This window comes from Anguilla rostrata, chromosome 4 (assembly GCF_018555375.3).
Source record: "Anguilla rostrata isolate EN2019 chromosome 4, ASM1855537v3, whole genome shotgun sequence".
Classification (NCBI taxonomy): domain Eukaryota; kingdom Metazoa; phylum Chordata; class Actinopteri; order Anguilliformes; family Anguillidae; genus Anguilla; species Anguilla rostrata.
Window position 1 is genome coordinate 34,812,187 of NC_057936.1, and position 19,756 is coordinate 34,831,942.

A 19,756-nucleotide genomic window follows, 5' to 3' on the forward strand; every position below is an offset into this window, starting at 1 on the left:
TGGGTTTTGTGACTGAGGTGTTTGCCCGTCGACTGTGTTCCTAGAGCGTCCTGGCATCCATCGACTCGGAGCTTCAGAAGCTGAAGGAGATGACCAACCATCAGAAGAAGAGGGTCACAGAGATGATGTCCTCTCTGCTGAAAGACCTGGCTGAGATAGGCATTGCGGTCGGCAGCAACGATATCAAGGTAAGCCTTCCATCAGTCCGGCATTTTTAGGGAAGACCCAGGTTTCAGGGGTGAAAACATGCGACTGGTTTAGTTTGGCAGTACTCCCATGACCATTTCCCAGCACGGTTGCAGGTAATTGATGGAATAGCTGCCGCAGGTGTGCCATTTCAAATTGATTTGTGCAGGCTGTGCTTAATTGCATTGTGGTCTCAAAACCACCTGTGTTGCGGCACGCTTAATAACAGAACTGACTGTCAGTGAAGGCCGACTGTGGGAGTTGACGGAAGTGTTTGCTGAGTCTTGACAAATGCGGGTCTTGTCCTCCGTCTCCGTCTCCCCCCCCCCCCTTCCCCTCGTCGCCGCAGCAACACGAGGGCAGCGGGCTGATCGACGAGGAGTTCACCGTGGCGCGCCTCTACATCAGCAAGATGAAGTCGGAGGTGAAGAGCATGGTGAAGCGCAGCAAGCAGCTGGAGAGCACCCAGGCCGAGAGCAACAAGAAGATGGACGAGAACGAGAAGGAGCTGGCCGCCTGCCAGCTGCGCATCTCCCAGGTGAGCCGGCCTGCCATTGGGGCCCCGGCCCCCACCCCCGCCCCCTGCAGGCGCGGTCGAGGCGCGGCGGCGAAGGGGAGGGTCCTAACTTTGGTCTCGTCTCGTCTCCCTCCCCCCCAACCCCGATAGCACGAGGCCAAGATCAAGTCCCTGACGGAGTACCTGCAGAACGTGGAGCAGAAGAAGAGGCAGCTGGAGGAGTCCGTGGACTCTCTGAATGAAGAGCTGGTGAAGATCAACGCACAGGGTAGGCCCCGCCCCCTCATGGCTTACAGCCCCGCCCCTCTGCAGATTCTACTCCTGTATCACCCTCATCTACACATGAAATGTGCGGACTTCTGAAGATTTTTTTTTAAACAATCTTATGGCAAATTTGATTTCTTTTTTTTCGTCCATGGCTCTCTAAGAGTCGCTGAAATATTTGTGCAGGACTACCGCAAACACAAAAGCTTGTTTTTCAGTGGAGCTGTGGGAGTTTTAAAATGTCTATTAACTTTTGTGTACTAGGCCAGGCTCCTAGGTCACAAATGCTTTTACGTATTTTTTGATTTATTGTCATGGTTTTCTGGGTCTACCCTGCCATCTCTTAGCTTTATTAGTGTTAGTCATGCTGTAGATAAGACGCTCCAGTTCATGTTTCCTTCTCCCTGCGCAGATAAGGGTTGTTACAAGCATTTTACACAGTGTACTTTGGGGGCCTCCTAGTGGTGAAAATGTAGATAACAGTAATTATTTTTTCCTTCACAGAGAAAGTTCATGCTATGGAGAAGGAAAATGAGATTCAGTCAGCCAATGAAGTCAAGGTATTGCTTTCTCTTTGTGCATACCATCTCAAACCAGCACATGTACTCAGGTTACTCTTGTTTAATGTATCCAAATTCAGAACTAACATTTGTTATTTCTGTTAAATAAAGAACCACATTTGCACTGGTGTTTTGGTATGCAGTGCATGTAAGTTTTGTCTTTGTCTGCTGTATATGTTTTCTGGATGTGTGTGTGCTGTATTTGTGGTTTACAGTGTATATCTTTTTCCTGTGCGTAGGAGGCGGTGGAGAAGCAGATTCAGAATCACCGCGAGGCCCATCACAAGCAGATCAGCAGCCTGAGGGACGAGCTAGATAAGAAAGAGAAACTCATCACCGAGCTGCAGGAGTGAGATACCCCTCTCCTTCTACCCTTTACATCTGATACTGACAGTACTGTCAGACCCCTCTCACATCTAATACTGACACAGTGCTGTCAGACCCCTCTCACATCTAATACTGACACAGTGCTGTCAGACCCCTCTCACATCTAATACTGACACAGTGCTGTCAGACCCCTCTCACATCTGATACTGACACAGTGCTGTCAGACCCCTCTCACATCTAATACTGACACAGTACTGTCAGATCCCTCTCACATCTGATACTGACACACTACTGTCAGACCCCTCTCACATCTAATACTGACACAGTGCTGTCAGACCCCTCTCACATCCAGCACTGACACACTACTGTCAGACCCCTCTCACATCCAGCACTGACACACTACTGTCAGACCCCTCTCACATCTGATACTGACACAGTACTGTCAGATCCCTGTCACCTCTCACATCTAATACTGACACAGTACTGTCAGATCCCTCTCGCCTCTCACATCTAATACTGACACAGTACTGTCAGATCCCTCTCGCCTCTCACATCTAATACTGACACAGTACTGTCAGACCCCTCTCCCCTCTCACATCTGATACTGACACAGTACTGTCAGGCCTCTCCCCTCTCACATCTGATACTGACACAGTACTGTCAGATCCCTCTCGCCTCTCACATCTAATACTGACACAGTACTGTCAGACCCCTCTCCTCTCACATCTGATACTGACACAGTACTGTCAGGCCTCTCCCCTCTCACATCTGATACTGACACAGTACTGTCAGATCCCTCTCGCCTCTCACATCTAATACTGACACAGTATGGTCAGACCCCTCTCCTCTCACATCTGATACTGACACAGTACTGTCAGGCCTCTCCCCTCTCACATCTGATACTGACACAGTACTGTCAGATCCCTCTCGCCTCTCACATCTAATACTGACACAGTACTGTCAGACCCCTGACACAGATCAGTTCTGGTGCAATTTTACATCCAGAGTGACTTGCACAGTTCACATTCTTTACATACAATCTGCTTGTATAGCTGGATATTCAGGTTAAGCAATTTAGATTGAGTAACTTGCTCAAGGGTACAATGGCACTGTCCCACCCGGTAATCAAACTAACATCCTCGATGTTGCAAGCACAGATCCTTGTACTCTACAGCCCTCTAAGCTAATACGAAAGGCTGCTCTTTAAACTCTGTTAGTCTCGCAGCTGATATGCTGCTGGTATTGTACAGACAGTTCCTGTCCAAGCTGCAGCTTCAGGATGCCTCTATATGACATGCCTCAAGTACTGGCACTGTGGCAACCGTTCAGACTTAACCTGCACTCGGCGCGGGCCGCAGTGTTAGCCTCAGAGTGCCGTTTGTCCAGTGCCTTTCCCGCCTGTCCTCACCGCTGCGCGCTTCCCTGTCCCCGCAGCCTGAACCAGAAGATCATGCTGGAACAGGAGCGACTGCGCGTGGAGCACGAGAAGCTCAAGTCTACAGACCAGGAGAAGAGCCGCAAGCTCCACGAGCTCACGTACGTCCCCTCGCCCAGGCTCGCTTTACGGCCGCGGGCATTTTAAAATCACACAGCGTCCCCACACCGCCCTCGTTCTGGGGGGGGGGGGGGCAGGGGGGGCGGTTGGTAGGACACAGTTAACTAATGAACGCTGCGAGTTACTGATAAACGCTGGCTGTTTGTGTATGCAGGGTGATGCAGGACAGGAGGGAGCAGGCCAGGCAGGACCTGAAGGGGCTGGAGGAGACAGTGGTGAGTGGGTGTGCGGAATGTTCTGGAAGTTCAGTCGCAGAGCATGCTGGACGTGCCTGGTCTTAAGTCCGCACTGCTTAATTTATTTTACTTCCCCCCCCTACACCCCATCCCTCTGTGTCTCCTCTCAGGCAAAGGAGCTCCAGACTCTTCACAATCTTAGGAAGCTGTTTGTTCAAGATTTGGCCACAAGAGTTAAGAAGGTAACACCGCCCTCATTGTTATAAATGGTGTATGATAGCCAACCCCTCCGTCCCCTGTGAACCAGAGGCGCAAACACATCTGTCGATGCTTGCGTCATCATTCTATGGCTCATATGGGTAAATGAGTCCTAAGGTTCTTTGTGATGGACTATGTCCTTGAAGGATAGGCGAATGATCTACTCTGATTGACAAGCCTGTGTTCTGTGACTGATAAAGGGATTCATTCAGAGCGTGTGCTTTCACAGAGTGCCGAGATGGACTCCGATGACACTGGCGGCAGTGCTGCTCAGAAGCAGAAGATCTCCTTCCTGGAGAACAATCTGGAACAGCTCACCAAGGTTCACAAGCAGGTACAAGACCGGCAGACCTTTTCAGTCTCTGAAGCGGAACAGTTAAACTGAGGCTAACATTACAGCGCACATTCTGTCGTTGCCCTTGCTTCCTGTACGTTGACCTCACTACGAATAACCAAAGGAAGGTGTGGAGCTGGGCAGAAAGTTGATAATGAGCCCAAACATGAGTAAATGCTTATGAAACCCTTTGTGAGCCCTTGGTAGCTGACTGCGTGGCTTTGGTGATCCCCCTGCAGCTGGTGCGTGATAACGCAGACCTTCGCTGCGAGCTTCCTAAGCTGGAGAAGCGTCTTCGCGCTACGGCCGAGCGGGTCAAGGCGCTGGAGTCCGCCCTGAAAGAGGCCAAAGAGAACGCGGCGCGCGACCGCAAGCGCTACCAGCAGGAGGTGGACCGCATCAAGGAGGCCGTGAGGGCCAAGAACATGGCCAGGAGGGGGCACTCCGCTCAGATTGGTGGGTGTAACTGGTCTCTCTGTCTCGAACACTCACACACACACACACACGCACACATACAATTACACATAGGTGCACATACACTTACACATACATACGCACACATACACTTACACATACACACACACGTGCACACACACGCACACTCACATACCATATGCACACACACACACACACACATACAATTACACATAGGTGCACATACACATACATACACAAACATGCACACATACAGTTACACATACACTTACACATAAACACACACACACACACACTTACTCATACCACATGCACGCACACACACACAGACACGCACACGTGCACATACCATTTGGGCTCCTGTTTGCAGTAATTACACAGTGGACTCGGGAGAGGGTTGTGCTTCTCGTTGTCTGAACTTGTTTTTGTTGTCGTTCGCAGCCAAGCCCATCAGGCCAGGCCAGCCCCCCGTGGCCTCCCCCACCCACCCCAACATCAGCCGCAGCAGTGGGAACATCTACCAGAACAGCCAGCCTGCAGCCATCCGGGGAGGGGGCGGAGTCAAGCAGGAGAGGAAGTGAGCTCTGTTGTACTCGGGGGGCATCTTGCATGGCAGTGGGAGAGAGAGAGAGGCTTTGTTGAACCAAAAATGGGAGGAGCCACCAGTTTCAGTGGGTCACCATGGCATCAGTGTTTCACTAATATGAACCAATCACCTTTTGATTTGTTTAAACAAATTGGTGAATTAAGGCTGCCTGTAGTCCCACCCATTTAGAGTGTCATGAAACCTCACTCCTCTTTACCATGTATCTTTTGAGCAATCAGGAGGTGGAGGACTACTGTTTATAGAGTCCAGTTATGAGCTTTAATGCCCATCCTGAAAATAAAAAAGTATGTGTGTCAAAATGAATTTACGATGGGGTTTATTACTGCACAGTTCTTGGGTTTGGATTTAATTAATGTGTTTTTTGTTCCGGTAATCTGTGATTGCATTTCCCATTTCCTAGACTTAAAAATGTATTTCTCTCTTCCCCTCCCTCCCTTATTCTTTCCTTCCTTTCTAACCCTCCCTCCCTCCCTTTCCTCCCCTCCCCCTTCTCCACAGTTGCTGAAGATGACAAAATCACTGCGGAAGATGCAGATGGCAAACAGAAAGCCTGTCATTCCATTACAGTGAACTTTTTCCACCAAGGGGGACTTTTCAGTATATATAAATATATAAACTATATCTGGCCTGTACAGTTCTACCTTGATCTTTTTTCCCTTTATATAATTGATTCCCGTATGAAATTAAATCACAGATGAAACAAAAAAACAGAGTGCAATCTAGGCATCCTGCAAACTAACAACGTGTGACTTGGTGTAGCTCCGTTGCATTGCACAGTCCGTCGTCATTCACGTCTTGAGATTAGTCTTCACTGTGCCAAGTTGAATGTCTGTTACAGGTTTAAAAAAAAAAAACAAAAAAAAAAGTGGGGGAAAAAAAAAGATTAGCAGAACGTCCTCGCCTAATTTAACGCGCACCCGTTCGTTTTAGGGATCGTAGAACCATTTCTCCGAGTAGATTTGATGAGCTTGTTTAAAGTTGAGTTGAATAGATGAATCGAACACTACTGTTCCCGTTGTACAGATTTGAAATAGCACTGAACACGTTTTCTGAAAAGCGGGCGTTTAGATTTGGGGCTCAGAAAGGAGCGCTTTGAAAGGAGCGCGAGGGCGTTCGCCGCGGTGTGGCCCTGGCAGATTGGCCGAAAAACCTGTGGATCGCAAGTCCTCGAAACGCGTTACTGAAAATGAGAAGCACGAGGTCACGTGACTCAAACCGAAGAGAAGGAGGGAGCTTAGGAATTAACAACTGTACCTTATCACCAGGTCTTTCAGCACATTAATGTAATGTATGATAACACAAAAAAAGGTTTAACAGCATTGTTACTGAACATATATATATATCTGCATATGCAAATGTATATGCCTTTGGTAAATGGAAATGGAACACTTGCTTGTCCTGCCCAATATATAGTCCTTTGTCATCTAGTGTGCTTTTTATTTTTATTTTTAAATGGTTGTGCTCATGTTATATCATTTTAAGGCCCACTGGACCATAACGTATTGGTTTGTAGATTATTTTATAATCAAAATTATGGGCTTCATGTGCTTAACACACCTGCTTTATCTCTGATACAGTTGTTGAGGTGACAGAACTTTATTATTAATATTGGTGTTATGCTACCTGTTGTGAATTGGGCATCCTGTAATGTTTGGAAGGTATCACTTAGGATAATGATCACTGATGTATAGTAATAGCTTTTTATTCATTTGCTTGCAGTGTACATTTGGGTAATGAGAGGAAGGGATGTTTTATCAAACTTTTAGCAGTTTTCCCCCCATTGGACTTTAAGACCAATTGTGACTTTTTATTTTGTTCTTTTTTGTTTGTTTTTAATTTTCACATTTTTCTCTTGGTGCCTAGCTGTGGTTGTCTGTGTTTTGCATACATTTAATTAGCCTGTTGTTTCTTTTCGTACATTTTTTCTTTTGTTTTATCGAGTCAGCTCATTCACTCCTGTGAGGTTCCACAGTTTGCAACACCATGCCTCTGTCTCATTGGCTCTCCAGATGAGCAGAGGCCCAGGAAGGGGACAGTGGTGTCATTAACAAGTAACTGTTTGTCCTCTGCTTAGCGGCATTCTTCCATGACGAACATGAATTGAGTTATTTATTAAACACTGACTAGTCAGGAGCCATGGATTCTGTATTTTATGTTGTGCTTTTTGGTTTAGTTTCTTTGGTTTTTTTCCCCCCAAAAGAAAAATATGAAATTTGTATCGTATTTAAATTCAGAACCCTCTGCAAAGCCGTGATTCGGCCTCATCAGAGTGAAGGGAGACCTAACTTTGCTTGTGCAATATAGACCCATAATTGTGAAGGTTATACAGGTAAATAAAAGGAGGAAGTGGGATTTGGTTTGCGTTCATCAGACAATAAATAAATAAAACTGTCCCGTCATCTTGAAAATGCAAAGATGTTTGAAAAGACCGCCTTGGTGCTCTGACATAGGTTCTTAATTGAGTGTAATGCACTTTAAATTGGACATCTCCAAATTAAAAGTAATAAAAAATAAATAAACAATGACTGCACTTACCATCTGTATGAAATGGGCATTCAGATTCCAGTTCAACGTGCTGCAATCCTGGTATCGTTGGTGCGTCTCCACTAGACTTATCTTTGATTTGAGACCTCAAATGTACATTGAATATTTGTGCGTAAAAGAAGTAGTTTACACAGTTTGCCTTCAGTCTACTTTTTTGAACTTGTACAGAGAAGGTTCTTATCTGTGGCGAAATACTTGGACAGGACAATGCTAAATGTGTACCGAGTTCTCCTGTGTAACACTAGAATGGTGAAAGCCATTACGATGTATTCTTTAAAGTACTTACTGTAGGCTTGTTTGCCCAGGTTTTACTCTAGTAATTGAGCACAAATAAAATGTAAGAAAACGAAACCCAAAAACAATAATAACCGTTTGTTCGTGGTGGTCAGCCTAAATTGTGTTTAATTCTGGAGTAGAAAGCTGCTGAAATGTGTCACTCTGTAGTAGCAAACATGGTTTTTGATTGACAGTGATGATTTTACCAATGGGATAAAGGCGCTGGGTCATTGCAGTTGGGCATTGGAAATGCAGGGTTTTAGTTATGTCCTATACTTTGGAACTGACTGCATGCTGTAAATGTACAAGTGATTAAATTATGATAAAGCAAATTGATTAAATACGTCAACTTGTAATCATTAATCAATTTATATATTCAGTACCATCAATTTCATACAATTTACACCATGATGACAAATCCAGGAAGCACACACCAATGGTAGGCAAACACTTTTGCTTCCCTATGTCAGTTAGAATGTTAAGATTCACAGCTTAAAATGGACTGCGCTTGTACATAAATTAAGATAAATGCACTATTATGATGATGTAAATGGTAATGGTGATGTAAACGCTAAGATATTCTACTTTGTTTTACAGATTGAACCAGTGATTCATAATGCACAACTCTTCGGAGAAGGGTTGTTCTGCCAGTATGGAGTCTGGTAGAGGTTTAAACTATCTGGGAAAAAAAGTTTTCGTTTTCATTTTAAAAATAAGAAACCCATCAGTAAAAGGGCATTCTTACACTACATGGCCAAAAGTATGTGGACATCCCTTCTAATTAGTGGGTTTGGCTACCTCAGCCACACCCATTGTTAACAGGTGCATAAAATCAAGTATACAGCTGTGTAATCTCCATAGACGAACGTTGGCAGTAGAATGGGTCGTACTGAAGAGCTCGGAGACTTTCAACATGGCACTGATGCAGGATGTCACCTTACAACCGGTCCATTTGTCAAATTTCTGCCCTTGTCAACTTTAAGTGCTGTTATTATAAAGTGGAAACAAGAAGTCTAGGAACAACGACAGCTCAGCAGTGAAGCAGTAGGTCACACAAGCTCACAGAATGGGACCACCAAGTGCTGAACCACATAGCGTGTAAAAATCATCCTTGGCCACGTGTGCCCTGGATCACCATGCGCAAATGCCAAACATAGGCTGGCACGGTGTAGAGCATACCGCCATTTGTCTCTGTAGCAGTTTAAATGCGTTCTCTGGAGTGATGATCGTGCTTCACTATCTGGCAGTCTGACAGATGAATCTGGGTTTGGCGAATGCCAGGAGAACCTACCTGCCTGAATGCATAGTGCAAAGTTTGGTGGAGGAGGAATAATGGTCTGGGGATGTTTCTCATGGTTTGGGCTAGGCCCCTTCCAGTTAAGGGAAATCTTTAGGCTACTTCATACGATGACATTTGAGAGAATTGTGCACTTCCAACTTTGCGGCGACAGTTTGGGGATGGCCCTTTCCTGTTTCAGCATGACAGTGCACCTGTGCACAAAGTGAGGTCCATAAAGAAATGATTTTCCAAGTTTGGTGTGGAAGAACTTAACTGCCCTGCTGAGAGCCTTGGCTTCAACCCCATCAAACAACCTTGGGATGAACTGGAATGCCAACTGCAAGCCAGTCATCACCCAACACCAGTGCCCAACCTCACTAATGCTCTTGTGGCTGAATGGAAGTGAATCCCTGCAGCCATGTTCCAAATCTACTGTAAAGCCTTCCCAGAAGAATGGAGGCTGTTATAGCAGCAAAGAGGGGACCAACTCCATATTAATGCGCATGGCTTTGAAATAAGATGTTCAACAAGCACATATGGGAGTGATGTCCAGGTGTCCAGATACTTTTGGCTATATAGTGTATGTTACAGAAAATCATAATGGGCCATCACACAGGTTGAATCATGAAAATTTTAGGCTGTTGGTTTTCAAATAACCACTTTGTTAGACCTATTATTGGATAGACAACTAAGAACATTTAAAGCAAATTTAGAAATTGTGTTTTCTTACAAATTTTATTGGTGTCATTAAAAAATAAAAATTGGAAATCATTTTTTATTATTAAAAAAAAAAAAAAACGTATTCTATACAGCCTGTGGATAAACACTTTAATACAGATAATGTGAAATTTTGTCACAGGAGGTAAAGGTGACCGTACTGGTGGATTGACCCAGTATCAAGTATACAGCTCATACAGTTCAGTCGAAGACGAGAAGTGCTTGTCCGTGTGATTATTCATCCTATGAATAATGTACGATTTCGTAGGCGTGCCTGCGTGTCTGGCTACTGGCTTGGTAGCTTTACGCGATTGTCTACTGTTGAATGTGCCTTGCTCAAAACGTAATTGAAAAACCAATGCATGTACGGGCTATTCACTCATTCTTTTCAATGTCTGCTATTGATTATATTCACTTGCTGATTTGACTGGCTGGATCTGGTCTGTAATGCGCGTCTATTAGTTCTGCATTGTTGTTACGGTGGTTGAATTAGGCTGAAGTACGTATAAAATTATACTTCCAGATACACGAGCAAGTCGACTTGGCGAAATCTGCGGAATTGCTTCAAGTGGCTTTCTCTTTCATCCGATTTGTGTACATTTGCTTCAGTTTTGCGCAGTGCTTGCTTTAGCCTACTATCTCTCAACAGGAGATGGCACCGTGCAGCCTCCACAAAAAATGACTTTTAGAACAAGGCAGGGCAGGTGTTTTCTGTTTGACTTGACTGATAGATTCAACGACTTCTAGTTTCCCTCTCGACCCGTACATTTCATTTACCGTACAATGATGAATCATCCGAACATGAATATGCCTACATACACGTTATAGTTGACATTATAGTGATTGTTTTATAATGTAACAGGCTACTATCTCGCACTTGCAGGTCACCTGCTTGAAGACTAGCCCAAGTAGTCTATACAATATTCTTAGTTTAAGTTTACCACAGTAGCCCAGGTGATTGATGTGATTCAGTAATGGTTATAGGACTAGTCCAAGTGATAAAAGACGCGATAACGTAATTTTGTCCGAACCAGAAAAATAGGATTTTTTTTTTTGCTGATAAAAACACTTCATGCTAATAACAAAATACATTATCGGCCTTTGCTTTTGAATGTATACCAGTTACTGAATTTAATTACCAAAGATAATTAATTTCACTGGACTGCAGCACTAACCGGTACGAATGTCTGCCAGCCAAAATGACGCATAATGGTATCTTTGCACACGGACAAATTAAACAGACATAAACTGGCTTCGCGCCGCACGCGAGATGGGTAGGGTGGGGTAAGCAATTCTGAAGTGAGCCAGACCAGAGTAGGGAAGTGGCCAGGCCGTCAACCGTGGAAGCAGTATCCGGCCGTAAAACCAGACTGGGTACCATGAAAGATTTAAAAAGTAAAACCCCTGCGACAGCCGTGGCAAGGCACTAACATATAAGATATGCGGAATATGGTGATTTCATTATGTGTTATTTGTAGTCTGCCTTATGCATTGCACGCTATACGCATCATTCAACGAAAACGAAAACAAGTAGGCTAAGTGAATGGCATTAGTATCGCGTGTTTAATTAAAAAAAAAAAAAAAACTGGCTTGTAAAATGAAGTCGCAAACCTTCCTTTATCGGGAAAAACGATCGACGAGTTGGACTACCTTAAATTATGCATGAACAGTTTTTCTTTAAATACGTCCTATAAAATATATTCGGCTACATCCTTGTCTTTCATCAGATGCAAAATAGTTAAGATTTTATGCAGCATGCTATTTATCAAACGTCATTTAAAATGGCATGTCTACCTAAAGTGAAACCTGACATCCTAGTATAGACTCACACATTTTCCTAAACACTTAGAATTTGAGCCTAACCAATAATTAAGGCCGCCTAAATGTTTTATTTAATGCTTTTGGTAGCTCCCGAGGGACTCCCAGTCCACTAAGAAGGGATGGCTATCATTTCCAATGACGGATCTGGCGCAGTCATGTTCGTGACTTTTTTTGGTTATGTTGTCTTTTCAAAGGCACAGAAATTACACTGGCTTTAGCTGGAGTTGGAATTGTAACAACTTCAGAACACTCTGAAAAATTGATTGTTTAACTTTCCTTCGGGTTCTTTACTTCACCGACTTAATGAATAAAAATTGGCTGAACTGAAATTCGCCCAGTTTTTAAAAATATTTTTTAAAAGAGAGCTATACGGTTTCAAATTATCTCAGCCCAATTCAGATAATAAGCGCGTCCACGGATGCCCCTTTCTCACATTAAAAAGCAACACAAAATATTATTTGAGACATAATTTGCATTGGATTCCAATGCCAGACCACACACAATTCATAATGCATATATCCCGGAGCCGTTCCATCGCCAGTGTTTGCGCAGTTGAAAGCAGATGGCATCTCATAATATATTATTCATGGCCACCACGATACGCTACCAGGAGACGGAATGGCACGGTTCAGGTCCTGGTTAGAGATCCAACCATAGCCAGTACAATAGATGCTAGCATGGAGCTACTCGGTCAGTCAGCCACACCAGAATACATAATCGTTTTTATTCAGTTTAGTCTCCATTCACGTCTTTGTGTCGATGTACTGATAATTCAAATATTGGCCTGTTTTTAACAGATGTGATGAAAATACGCAGTAATTAAAACTCGCGTTGAAATGGGCTTAGCCTACTGGTCTGGTAAGATCACACAAAACGTTTCACAAATGTATGAATTATTTGTCATAATATATATTCTTTAGAGCTAACAGGGTCAAAATGCCTCCGAAAATTTTTAAAAATGTGATTTCTTGTTTCATGCTGTGTCTGACGATTGCCTCTTGGCTAATCTGGTAATGAATTGGCTATGCAAAAGGTGGTTTTTCTTGTCTTACAAAAGGTGGAAGGCTAATTCGCAATGAAACCACAAGATGGTGCCAATATCTCGCCAGACCTCTTGCTAACTCAAGCATAGGGCATGCTGCTGTTTAATCGGATAACCCAGCATACCGTCGATCAAAGTTGGCAGACAGGAGAGGCGGGAGCGAGCATAGGCTGGAGAATTTCGTGCGTCCGGGTGGAATCGAGGCTGAGGGGTTGTTTGCCACTGACGTGCAGTGGCTTGGAGCAGTGCGGACGGGAAAGTGGGAGTACAAGGCGGAAAAAACTTTTTGTTCTTCATCGAACGGAACTGCTTTTTAAAAAGCAGTACCTGCGCAAAACACAAAGGTTAGTATATCTCTTTACATTCCCTTCTTCCGAGTATCATCACAAATGTAACATGAAGAGTAAGTTTGTACCGAACTATTGTTTAGAAACGGGTCCGCTGCTTCTACTTGAAAGCCCTTGACTCTAGGCAAAGCTAAAAATGAACCTGTTCGGTCTTGCTTGGACAGTGTTTGGAATTGTATCGTAGTTAGCAACCATTATAGCGATCCAGATCGCCTCACGTGCTTTTTAGTAGATTCGTATGCGTGTGAATAAAGGAATTCACATTGCTGTGGACAGTAGCCTATATGACAATTGCGCATGATATCGATCCCTGTGATCTCGTATGGGCAGTTGTCTTTCATTTTTGGTGGCTTTGATATGTTGCTGTTACGCAAATGTTCTGGACGATTGAGAAACCAAAGGCATTTGTTCCGTGGCTGTGAAAGGGGGTCGCTGTAAGGACTGACCGAAACCAATGTTCACGGACGTGTTTAACTTCAAAGTTAGTGTTAATAAATGAATCGCCTCTGTTTTGCGCCATGTGGTGTGGTTGTGGCTACTCTACTTATCTTATTTGCTGTGTAATCAATTGAAGTGAACGTAGCCTATTAGTTTAATTTAGACCGCAAAGCATGTGCATGTACTCAAACTTGTTGGCACAATGATATCCTCCTTGTGAAAGGTCCCCCCATTGATGACCTGTTTGTGATCAGACATACAGCCTTACCCATTCCACACCATTACAGATAGAGGTTGAGGTCTCTTTATTCATTAAAATGTACCGTTATCATAATGCAGTAGCCTATAATAATATCCCCAAATTAGTATCGTAAATTAAAATCACATCATAGCCTATAACAGCAGATTTATCTTTGTGAACATAGTTTAGCCTACATATGTTCAATTTGAATACAACGCTAAAACAAAGACGCACGAAATAACGTGATTTTTATGATTGTGTGGCTGTTCTCTCGAGGCACATATGTAAAGCTTTAATCATTTGGTCTTACGACGTATGATCGCAATGGTTTTATTGTGGTCCGTCTGTGCGCCTGTTATTTTGAAATCGTTGAGGTTTTGAACTAGAAAATCAGATTTCTCGTTGTCTACAATTTGGCTATAGTTTGACAGTAAAATCAACTGTTGTAAAATGAATCGCGCCATAGGATCACACCTCGACGTGAAACATTGTTCTACAGTAAAAACAAGTGCAAAGCTGTAAATGCATAACCTAGGCTAAATCCGAACCGGCATTGACAGCACACCACTTTCTCAGAATGTTCTCTCTCTGTGCCCCCGGTAAACAGTGAAACAGAAAAATTCAAGGAAGCTGTATGTTATGGTCCTAGGGCAAGTTCCTACAAGATAGAGGCAAGACGTTCGCTTTCTTAACTCAGAGTCTACGCAATTTTGATTTTGAGCTAAGCCTGTTTGGTTGAGATGTTTTGTTTCTCATTCCACGGCTCTGCATTCATCAGCTTGTGGTTGAGCAGCAAAAATTGAACTGCATCGTTGCGTGTAGTTGTTTTGGTGACAATTTTCTTATGCCTCCCTGAATAATGTTCTTCCGGAGGCGACCATATACAAGGGAATGTGCCTACAGAAGCCTTGTATCCTGGTGTCTATTTAAATTCACACGGTTACTATTTTGCATGTTACTTAACAGACAAATAGACCGTTAGCCGTCACAAAGGTGAGATTTGTGAATTACCCAGCCGCAAGATGTAGAGCACATCAGCCTGTTTGAACTGGTGGAAAGAAACCACGCCAAAGATCCAGTGCAGTCTACAGTGCCCTTTTAAACGGATAGAGTAATCATCTGAGGTATTTCAGGTTTAGTTTGTCTTCTCGATTGGTCCAGACAGCTTTTGTCTATGATGACGGATATTGTAGATATTTACAGAAGTTTCCGATGACCTGCTGGCTATACAGTGGCTGCTATAGGGCCACAACACACCGGCGATAGGTAATCATTTTGTCACCAGGGTTAACGTAGAAGGGAAGGTAAAAGAGGATTTTTTGGGGGGAGATAGGGGAATAGAATAGATGAGGGGGGTGGGGATGGAGTAGATTGGGGGATTAGAAAGAGAGGAATTGGAATCAAGGTGAAGAAGGAAGAGGGAATGCATATATTCTCAGGGTTTTCAAAGATTTAACTTCAAAAAATGAAGTTAAATCTTATTTTTGGATGGAACAATTTGATGTTTGATAATGTTTGCAACCTGAGACCACTGTGCTCAAGAAGATAAGTACCAGCACAATATAAAAACTTACATTCATCTTTGCCGTTATAAAATTAATATGCTCATACATACAGCCTCCGGACTAACTTTAGTCTATTTTTTAATCTAAAATATCCTTCAGTGAACATAACTGTCTTGGTGTATTTACTACAGAATAGCAAGCAAGATAATTTGCCATCATTTCCTTTTTGAACAGTCTCAACCCTGTTGTGGCACTTTTAATTGACATGCAAAAATGGCTCCATTTCAAGTGCTGCAATGCTTACTTCCTCTGTTTTACAGAAAACTTATTGCAGCAGGTTCATGCTGGTGACTCCCGTGTTCTGTCTGCTGACCTCCTGAAACAAAAAGTGAAGGTTTTTCAAACCATGTATACATTTAATATAAGTTAAACAGACCTTAACTGCTGCATACCAGTCAATGCGGTAATGTAACTGTTTTAAATGTAATCCCCTTGCAGTCCAGTTAAAAAAGGGTAGGCGGAGCCTGTCCACACAGATGCTATTCAGGATCCTGTTAAGGGTTGATTGTGTCTCATGAAGGCTTGTCCTGCTAAAAATATATTTGATCAAATTGGATGATTTAGGACAATTTTATCCTCAGTAATGGATGTATTGATTTGGGATTAACAATGGAGTAAGCTGCAGTTATCACTGAAACATGGACATGCGCTTGCAGAAAAGCGAATACGTTGACTTGGTTGAATAGATTTTGGTGTGTGCCAGGTGCTTATGAAGCTGCTATAACTGATCGTTCACATGACTTGGTTTCTAGAAAATCCTGAATGTATTGTGTTCTTTTTAATTCAATTCAATTCAGTTCAATTCAATTTATTGTCATTGTACCATTCCGGTATAACAAAAAGTCTTGTTCGCCAGTCTCTCTGGTGCAACATAAAAGCATAGTGCACCATGCGCCATGCTTATGAGGAGGACCGGCAACAGCCAATGAAAATCACAAAGCAAAGTGGTCAGAGGATAAAGCAAGACATTAGTAGGACAGGAGAAAAAGGCAGTGGACAGAAGATTAAGATAAGAAGCTATAGAAGTGTGGTCGGGTATTCGGGATTGTTTGATCTGTCTATGGAGACCAAGCTAGCACAGCATGGAACAGAAGCTGGATAAATACACAGCTATCTTGCTGGCTGGGTTGAACTTTGAATATTGTTTTTCTGGAGAAGTGTTTTATACTTCAAAGCCACAGAGCAAGTGTGCAGGAAATTAGTAACCATGGTAATATGTATAGTCTTAAAAAACATTTGTTTAATTCTTGATTCTTGAAATTCCACTGAGATTGAAAGTCAGTAAATAACATTTTGCCAGTTGGGTAATAAGAATGGCAGCCGTCTTCGGTGATAACATGGCTACCCAAATTTCACAGAGCTCAGTGAGGTCATGTAACATGTCACTTCCCTGAATCCACTGAGTCTACTGTCTGAAATCTCAGGAAACTCGTGTGCTGGGAGGGGTACGTTTACACAGCACACAATCGTGATTTTCAAAAAATTGAAATGTGTCTTGCAGGCTTAAGAGATTAGCCAGTCAGGCAGCAGACCATTCAAAACGTAGAGTTCAGGAGCAAGCTCGCTTCTGTTAGAAAACAAAAACATTTCGGTTGTTAAAAAAAGGAAAGAAACGACAGTGGGTAGTGGTGCAAGATGTCCAGTTTGGCCTGGTTTTGGAAGGACTGTTGATGCTCTTGTGACCCACAGACAGTCCCTCTGGTGAGAGTGGTACTGTTTGCTTTGTTACAAGAACACAACAGAGGGGGTGGGGAGCCCAGGGGGAGGGGGGTGCCTGGTTAATGCAGTGTAGGGGGGAGGGGATCAGCTTGCGTCTCATGGACCTTGATGTGGTCACTGGTCATAGTTTTTATGTGAGAGGGCAGGCTTGTTTGACCGAGAAGGCTGTAAATGAGCTGAAGCACATCAAATGGCAGACCCAGGGTAATCTCAGGAGTAAAGCCTTTTTGATTGCTGCTACTCATTTTACGAGGAAGAGGGCTGGAACCTTCTCCAACACTTAGCACAGGAGCACAAACTGATTCATTTATTTATTTTAAAATAACGACTAATTGTCAAACTATGCAAGCTTCTTTTTGTGAAACTTGTGGGGATGAGGGGGGAGAATGTACCAAACAATGGTTTGTGTGTCAGCACCTCCAGTGATGCCTACGTTTTCATACCCTTGCTGTACCACCAAAAACAGGGAATCGGAGAAACGCTCCCATCTCGCTCTCCTCTGTACAGTGTGTTTTATTAATGAACATGTCTCATTTCCATTGTCTCTTCTGCCCTAATGCTCCCACTTCTTTTCTTTTGTCGTCTGTTGTTACCCACGATATGCAGATAATACACAGATTCCATGATGCTGTTATGGCTATTGGCTTATGAAAGGGCCACAGCAAACCAACCAACCAACCAACCGTCCACCCCCGCCCCCCACTAAAAAAAAAACGAATAAAAAATCCTGCTGAATATCAGCTGGTGGAATTGAGTACATAACAGCTTTTAAAAAAAAGTTATCTTAATTTAAGGTCTGAGAGCATAGATTGGAGCTTCGATTGAATACTTTATACATTTCCTTGTTTCCTTACCTTGCTGCCTTGCTTCTTTTCCTTGATCCCTTCAAGGTGCTTGTGAGAATTTGGACATGCTCATTCGCTCCAATTTCATTTTGAGGTGATATCATATATCGATGTTTATCTCTCTTTAATAGTACCTTGCTCTATGTCCTTTGCGGATGTTTACAGTCACTGTAATCCATCTTACAAAGGAACTATTTGTGCAAGTCTATTGGGCAACAGTTAATGATCAATATGGCATCACTTATTCAACACTTGTAAAACGGACAACCCAAATGAATTCCAGGAATGTGACGATTTACTGACTAACCTAGCCTACTAAATAATATACTCTGCACGTGTTAACAATCACCTATCTCTTTGACAGTATTGTAGATGAGAATAAAGAGTTGAGTTTGGGAAGTGGGGTCAGGATGCTGCCCTGGGATATTGAGTTTTATTAACCCTGCTCTTACAGTACGCTGTGCTGACGGTGTAGATTGGCAGGAAGTTTGTGCTTCCTGTCAGTCAGCAGTTGTTTATTGGAAATCTTCCCCCTTCGTAAATACGAGAACTGCTGTCATCTTGCAAGTGGCTGGAGTTCTTTTAGCGTATTGCTACCACAGATGGCGTGAGCGTTCCTCCAGCAATTGACAAAATTTAGAAAATGTTGTTTTGTCCCTTTTGCTTTTAGTTTTGCCATTCAGAGCAGCGTAGGCTGTCATTTCCATAACGACGTAAGGTGTGTGCACCATAGCCATTCCACCTCTCGCTGTTTCCATAACGACATAAGGTGTGTACACCACAGCCATCCCGCCTCTCGCTGTCCCTGTGCGCGTTTGTATTGCGCGCGGTACTTTATTGTTGCGTTTCGCTTCTGTGCCTTCTCTCCCGGCCGTTTGAAATGTCTGTTACTCGCCTTGTCGTGGCAGACTGCGGGGATCGTGCTGGGAGCTCTGCTCGCCGTCCTGCTTCACTCACGCTCAGGGCAGGGATTAATCAAAAGTGGAATTTGGCGTTTGGTGCTCTGCCGAACTACCTCACAACGATAAAAGCGATGGGAGGAAAGGCTGTAAACATGTCACTCGGGCCCGAGGAGGTGAACTGCATTATGGCAGCAGTGTGGTGACAGTGAACTCTGTTGGAATGAGGTTTGATTTAGTGGAAGGTCCCGCGAGGAGCAGAGGGATCTCCTGTAAAACTCTCAGATCTTTCCTCAGGTTACAGTGCATCGCCCAGTTTAACTGAACGTGCCGTAATCCCGATAGATACGGCGGCCCTGGTGTTTTTCAATTAGGACTGAGATCTGTTCAGTTGAGATTACTCTTTGAAAATGGTTAGTAAAAATTAATTTAATGAATGAAAGAAAAAACATTTTTGTGTTGAGAAGATCGAGGCGTTTGGTGAAATCCCCCTGCAGCTTGGTGAGAGGAAGGTAGGCTAACAGAATTATAAGATTATTTGCAGGTCAAATGTGCTAGAAGAACAATTGTATTTTTGGGCTTGGGGGGAGGGGGAGGGGTTTCAATTCAAATTTTCCAATTGTCTTCCACAGCAAAAACAGAAAATCCTAAAAGAGAAGGAGTTTATTGGGGTGATGATGTTCACAGATGGAGATGATTTTCCTCTGGTTCTGTTTTGGATTGTGCAACTGGTAGGCGGGAGGAGCGGTCGCACTGAGAGCTGTGAGAGGACCGGCTGCAGGGGGCGGGGCTTCAGTTTTAGAG

The 19,756-nt window shown here is 43.5% G+C and overlaps 2 protein-coding genes across 2 annotated transcripts in view; both read left to right on the forward strand.

Annotated features, from left to right (window-relative positions):
• The window catches only part of LOC135253284 (kinesin-1 heavy chain), a 32,982-nt gene extending 24,600 nt beyond the window's left edge, over positions 1 to 8,382 (forward strand). The window contains exons 15-26 of the mRNA XM_064332374.1: positions 45 to 188; positions 536 to 724; positions 854 to 971; positions 1,472 to 1,527; positions 1,767 to 1,876; positions 3,289 to 3,390; positions 3,564 to 3,624; positions 3,756 to 3,827; positions 4,073 to 4,177; positions 4,417 to 4,633; positions 5,054 to 5,189; positions 5,718 to 8,382. Coding sequence (XP_064188444.1) covers positions 45 to 188; positions 536 to 724; positions 854 to 971; positions 1,472 to 1,527; positions 1,767 to 1,876; positions 3,289 to 3,390; positions 3,564 to 3,624; positions 3,756 to 3,827; positions 4,073 to 4,177; positions 4,417 to 4,633; positions 5,054 to 5,189; positions 5,718 to 5,724 — 1,317 coding nt within the window. The 3' untranslated portion in view covers positions 5,725 to 8,382. The remainder of the gene's footprint in view (positions 1 to 44; positions 189 to 535; positions 725 to 853; positions 972 to 1,471; positions 1,528 to 1,766; positions 1,877 to 3,288; positions 3,391 to 3,563; positions 3,625 to 3,755; positions 3,828 to 4,072; positions 4,178 to 4,416; positions 4,634 to 5,053; positions 5,190 to 5,717) is intronic.
• Positions 8,383 to 12,999: 4,617 nt separating this feature from the next.
• The window catches only part of LOC135253282 (rho GTPase-activating protein 12-like), a 74,618-nt gene continuing 67,861 nt past the window's right edge, over positions 13,000 to 19,756 (forward strand). The window contains exon 1 of the mRNA XM_064332370.1: positions 13,000 to 13,242. The gene's annotated coding sequence lies outside the window, so the exon portion shown is untranslated. The remainder of the gene's footprint in view (positions 13,243 to 19,756) is intronic.